Here is a 6,464-nt window from a genome sequence, read left to right on the forward strand (position 1 = left end):
AATAACGTATTTACTGATAGAGACTGACACATCATCATGTAAATAACGTATTTACTGATACAGACTGACACATCATCATGTAAAATAACGTATATACTGATACAGACTGACATCATCATCATGTACAATAACGTATATACTGATACAGACTGACATCATCATCATGTACAATAACAATATACTGATACAGCCTGACACATCATCATGTACAATAACGTATTTACTGATAGAGACTGACACATCATGTACAATAACGTATTTACTGACAAACTGACACATCATCATGTAAAATAACATATTTACTGATACAGACTGACACATCATGTAAAATAACATACTTACTGATACAGACTGACACATCATCATGTAAAATAACGTATTTACTAATACAGACTGACATCATCATCATGTACAATAACGTATTTACTGATACAGACTGACACATCATCATGTACAATAACATATTTACTGATACAGACTGACATCATCATCATCATGTACAATAACGTATTTACTGATACAGACTGACACATCATCATGTACAATAACGTATTTACTGATACAGACTGGCACATTACCATGTAAAATAACGTATTTACTGACAAACTGACACATCATCATGTAAAATAACGTATTTACTGATACAGATTGACACATCATCATGTAAAATAACGTATTTACTGATACAGACTGACACATCACCTTCAGGTAAGATATCGTACTGATATTATTTCTTCGAATATTTGTTTGTTTGTAGTTAAGCATAAAGCTGCATAATGGGATATCTCTGCTCTGCCCGCCACGGGTATCGAAACCCGGTTTCTAGCATTATAAGTAAGCAGACATACTGTTGTGCCGCTGGGGGGCCTCTTCAAGTAAAAGAATGTACTGATACGGATTGAATCATCTTTCTCAGTTACAATAACGTATAATAAAGACTGATACACATCCGCTGAAAGTAACAACAGCCACAGTTCCTGTCCCCGAAGAACGTGATACTTATATATAGGTTAAACAGTCGCTTTTAAATTTCAATGTTTACCTTAGCAACCAATCAACTTAAAACATTCCAGTTCAAACATTCATACATCTATGATTTGAAAATAGTTTTAATTTTGATACTTCTCGTCCCATTACCGCAAAGTAAAAAAATACTAAAAAAATCGCGTTTCGATCCTTGATGCCCAGGGTGCGTTATAAGAGTAACGGTCAAATCCCACTGTTCGGTCAGCCAGCATTTATTTATTTTTGTTTGTTTGTTGAATTTAGAACAAAACTACTCGAGGGGTTTTGCATTAGCCGTCCCTAATTTAGCAGTGATAGTTTAGAGGGAAGGCAGCTAGTCAACACCACCCACCGCCAAAGTTTTATCAACGGAATATGGGATTGACCGTAGCATTATAACGCCCTCCCGGCTGAAAGGGCGAGTATGTTAGGTGACGGGATTCGAACTTGCAGCCTATAGATTGCGAGCTGAGCGCCCCCTACCCAACAGACCCATTTTTTTTTATAACTTTCATTATAACGACTAAAATAATACACACTGCAAATATATACCTATATCTGTATTCTTTATAATTACTTCTTCAACATTATTTCTAAAGTAAAAATCTACATATGTGACAGATTGATAGTTATGACGCATAGAAAAAAATGATTTAATTCAGAGTGTATGAAAATGTATAATTTCTGGGCAGATTGATTATCCAGTCTACACGTAGGTTGAAATCAAACCAACCATACAAGATCTGATATTAGGAACATCTCGCCCCCCCTCTTTCAAACTAAGGGAAAAAAGGCCGCAGTGTTCCGAGGGGGCGGTCCCAATAATTTCTCCCAAACACAGCTGTTTCAACTCTTATTAATAAAACTTTGTTTTGAAAAATAACGGTTCTAATCTTCGGGAAGAATATTCACCTAGATTAGGCTTGTGGTCTGGCATGGCCTGGTGGTTAGGGTGGTTCGAATGCCCGCCGACGAACATGCTCGCCCTTTCAGCCGTGGGGGCGTTATAAGGTTACTGTCAATCCCACTTTTCTTTGGTAAAACAATAGCTAAAGAGCTTTCAGTTGGTGGTGTTAGATACCTGCTTTTCGTTTAGTCTTTCACTGCTACATGGAGAAGAGATGGGCGCCACCAGGTAAATCTGCCCGAGAATCACCGATGATGAACTAGCATCTGAAGTTGCCCAACGGTCAGGGGGGGTGGAGGAGGAGGAAGAAACTTACCGATAGATTAGCCAATCGTAAATAATCTTACAAAGACAGTAGTCAGTTAAGAACTCAAAGAATAAATAAAATGTAGAATTTTTGTAATTAAATAAGGAATTAAGTTTTACACGTGCCAATACAAACAGGACCGCACTCTGGTCCTGGGTTAGTACGTATGGAATTCATAGTAGCCCTAGATCAGTGGTTCCCAACCTGGGGTCCGTGAGCTATTTTCTTTAATTAAATAATGCACGGAAGGACATAATAATAACACGTAAAAGCTGAGACTGTTCTATAACTGTTACGATTTTTCTGGCTCTCCAAGAATGTGAGAAAAGCCGTTTAAACAAGTTAATTATTAGTTAATAAAAACAGTTTGTTGGGTAGATGGAATCTTTCAAACATATGGGGTCCGTGGGAAAAAATAAACGGGGTCGATGTTGGTGAAAATTTATTTTCCCGCTAGTTCTTTTTTTTTACACCCATTTATACATCTTCAACCATCAGTGGCCATCTTCAATCATCTTTTCCCACATTCATACGGTGTATTAAAGCTCGATTTTACAAAAACTCGCTTCTCGTCTTTCACTATGTGTTTCTATACTTATCATCATTAATATGTTGACTTGGATGGCACTGTTTTCAGTCCTTCTACTGCTATGTTTACTTGAATGACAATATATTCATTTTTCTTTACATTTACAAAACCTTCTTCCTCAATTTGGCACGTTTTCCTAGATCACACTTGTTTTGTTTTTTCCCCACTTCCAACATCTTTAACTACTATGTTTATTTGGTCAATATTATCATCAGTTCTCATATTGTCAACATTTACAGAGCCCCCCAACGCACGTGTTTAACTGGGTTACACTTTACTTTCTTGACAGCGATTACACAATCAATCTCCAACTGTGATGTTCAATTTAAAGTTTTTAGCCGCGGCAAAGCGGCTCATGGAATGGCTCCGAGTTTTTTTTTCTTTTCCAAGTACAGACTTTTAGTTCATAGCTCCGCCATCTCTTGACCGATTTGAGATATAATTACAGTTTTCAACTCAGATGGACAAACCCTTTCGATTGATGTATTTGATCACGTCCAAGATCTCACTGATTAATTTACTCTAATCCTGCCTATAAGAATTTCAATTTTAGGGTAGGCTGGTAGAGATCCTGATGAGTAATAAAATCGGATCGGGTAATCGACCCCCCCCCCCCCAATATAGCTAATAAAAAAGGGGAAAAAGGTATCACAGATTAATTTACTCTAATCATGCCTAAAATAATTTCATGTGCTGCGGCTATTGAGGATTATCTCTTGTTTACATTTACGATGATTCGAAAAATTAATTTTTTCCACATTGCTTTCAAAGAACAAACTTTAGTACAAGCAGTACACTTGTCACTTTTACAAAAGAATGTTTTAATCTGAGTTCATTGGCAAAGAAAACATACTTTTCGTATAAAATTTCATATATTTTCATAAATAAAATGCGTAATTAAAACACAAAAATGTATGAAATTGAAAATTTGCTTTTCGTTGCAATCCAGCTACAAATTAACGCTTAAAGTACACCCGCCATCTAGTGACTTAAAACACAAACATATTTGTCGTTCAATGGATAGATTATGCTTAAAACTTGTGTTTACGGTACGTCTCGACTCCTCACCCTTTCTACCAATTAAACACGACGAAATATTCAATAGCCGGGTCTGTAAGTAGAATTAAAATCGGTCAAGAGATGGAGCTATGAGCTAAAAGTTTGTATTTATATAAAAAAAAAAAAACAAAAAAAAACTACAGAGCCATTCTATGAGCCGTTATGCCGCGACTGAAAAAATTACGAATTATGTTAAATGTACTGAAAACAATTTGCACTGTACAAGTTATGTTGATTTTCAATTTAATGTAAAATCTGAAATACAAACACACATATATGTATCCCGAAGCTGTTTACTGCAGCACTTTAGAAGCTATCAGTATGCAGTTGTTTATCATGAGACATACTACAGAGTCATGCATGTTTATTTTGGAAATGTAGACACTGAACAGTATATGGTAAACAATTAAACACACAAACCAAACATAAAATTAGTCAAAACTTCCCATTCATTTGATTTATGTACAAGGTTGCTCAAAAGTGAATATAGAAATTAAAAAAAAAATCACTTACTTTTCCATTATCTTTTCTAACTTTTATATAAACAAACAAACACACACATATCTATATATAAAGAAAATTATGCTTGGAAATCACTGCATTAACTACTTTATTCAGCTTATATACTAAACGTATTAGTTAGTTAATACAGTTCTTTTAGTGATTACTGGTAAAATAAAGACAAAAACATTCCGCGACTTTAGGCATTATTTCCCCTGACTGTATATAGCCAGAAATGGGATTTCAGTGTGGGGCAGCCAGCTAACTTCTGGATCATCCTATAAATAAAGGATAAGTTCAAAAATATCTTTCCCAGATTGAGAAATGGGGAGAACACAGATTGGTCTTTTATGGTCAAAGTAAGCCTCCAAAAACATGTTCATGTAAAATCAAAATTATATGGATGAAAATTAATTTCATTTTGGATTCGGAATAAAAACAGAACATGGTTGTACAACAAATACATCCTAATTTTAAAATTATTTTATTTTATTTGAAAAATGACATTGTAATAAATTGAACTTATTCTATGATTCATCATTCCCATCCTTGGTTAAAAAGAATTTTCCACAACATTTCAACCATTTTTTGTGACACTTTATAGCCTTGCATCACCACCCCTTGCATCTGATCCATCATTACACCTTTTCATTTTTTTAAAATTTTGTTTAATTAATCACGTTTTAATTAAGTTAATTGTTCAATCTGATAATGCATCATATAAATTCACAGAATTCCATGGCTTCTCTAGGCCTAAAAATAATATTTGAAAATGCTCAGGTTTTCCAGGGAACTCTGCAGATTTTTCGTGTGAACATTTCAATTTCAATGCTAAAACATGTATACACAGTTACACATTACATTTTCTATGCATATTCTAAATCACTGTTAAATCTTGTATAATAGGAGTCTCATTAGGTCCAGAAAAACAAAATAAATAATATCTATACATTTTTTTTTTTCAATTCAATGTGTGGTATAAGCATCAATTTCAATTTTAACTTTAGTTTAATTGTATTCAACAGGATATTCGCTTTTATCAAGTAACCTTTTGGGCAAGAAAAAGTCAAACAAGCAGTTGAGAAATGTTTGTTCAAGTAACCAAGAGAAATTGGATAAAAATCGGTTACAGCCACATGGTTTAACTTTTTCACAAAGTCATGTCATATATTTAGAAAAAATACTTTTAAAAAGGGTTTATCAGTTTTTCCAAGCTACCACTTCAACATGTCAAGTCTCTCAGTTTGGCCATAAAATTTTCTAAATTATTTTGCAAAAGGAAGAGGAGGAAACTTGGAAACATATAACCAGAAAATGTGTTCATTTGCTGCAAAAATGTTTCTCAGATGTTTCACAAAAGGAAATAAAACTACCTCTCTTGTATCAAGCTTTATATTACTTTATTTTACTGTTAAAAATATCTTCTAGTTCCAATGTGCATTACACCTTTTACATCTACAAAAAACAAACAAACAAAAACCCTTGTTTACATTCTGTTCTTTACATATCATTGTTCAAACAGGAAAACATTTAAAATGAAAGCACAAGAATATTCTTATTTTTTTTATAGCTTGAAAGTGCCTCTTTGTTAAACAAGTCTAACAGAAGTAGATGTCACTGAACTACGATCTCAAGAGCTCTTCAGGTTTACATCTTACAAGAACAAAAGTGTTATACAGAACTAACAACAACAATAAAATAATAGAATGTAACACTGTTACATTCCACTACAACTATATTAAACAAAAATTAAACATGTTAACAAAACACAGAGACAAATCTAGTCTTCTGGAAAACAGGGACAGAAATAATAGGAACACAGCATCTAATGGACATAATGATATCATTAGTCACATATCTAGTGGATATAGAAGGGAAACTAACAGCTACACATCTAGTGGACTTAACAATGACACTAAGAGTTACATATCTAGTGGGTTTAACAGGGAAACTAACAGCTACACATCTAGTGGACTTAACAATGACACTAAGAGTTACATATCTAGTGGGTATAAAAGGGAAACTAACAGCTACACACCAAGTGGACTTAACAATGACACTAAGAGTTACATATCTAGTGGGTATAAAAGGGAAAC

General features: G+C 34.0%; 1 protein-coding gene across 4 annotated transcripts in view; it reads right to left on the reverse strand.

Moving 5' to 3' along the window:
* Nucleotides 1-6,464, reverse strand: part of LOC106460026 (uroporphyrinogen-III synthase-like) — a 32,671-nt gene that overhangs the window by 6,588 nt on the left and 19,619 nt on the right. Inside the window, exon 9 of one of the 4 annotated variants that reach the window (XM_013919710.2) lies at nt 4,461-4,646. The exons of 2 other annotated variants lie outside the window; for them this stretch is intronic. In XM_013919710.2, the coding sequence (XP_013775164.1) occupies nt 4,575-4,646 (72 nt within the window). In that variant the 3' untranslated portion in view covers nt 4,461-4,574. Of the gene's footprint in view, nt 1-4,460; nt 4,647-5,781; nt 5,824-6,464 lie in introns of those variants that run through there. One more of the 4 variants, XM_022386639.1, reaches the window with a different exon arrangement.

The sequence above is a fragment of the Limulus polyphemus genome, unplaced genomic scaffold (genome assembly GCF_000517525.1).
Source record: "Limulus polyphemus unplaced genomic scaffold, Limulus_polyphemus-2.1.2 Scaffold695, whole genome shotgun sequence".
Taxonomy (NCBI): domain Eukaryota; kingdom Metazoa; phylum Arthropoda; class Merostomata; order Xiphosura; family Limulidae; genus Limulus; species Limulus polyphemus.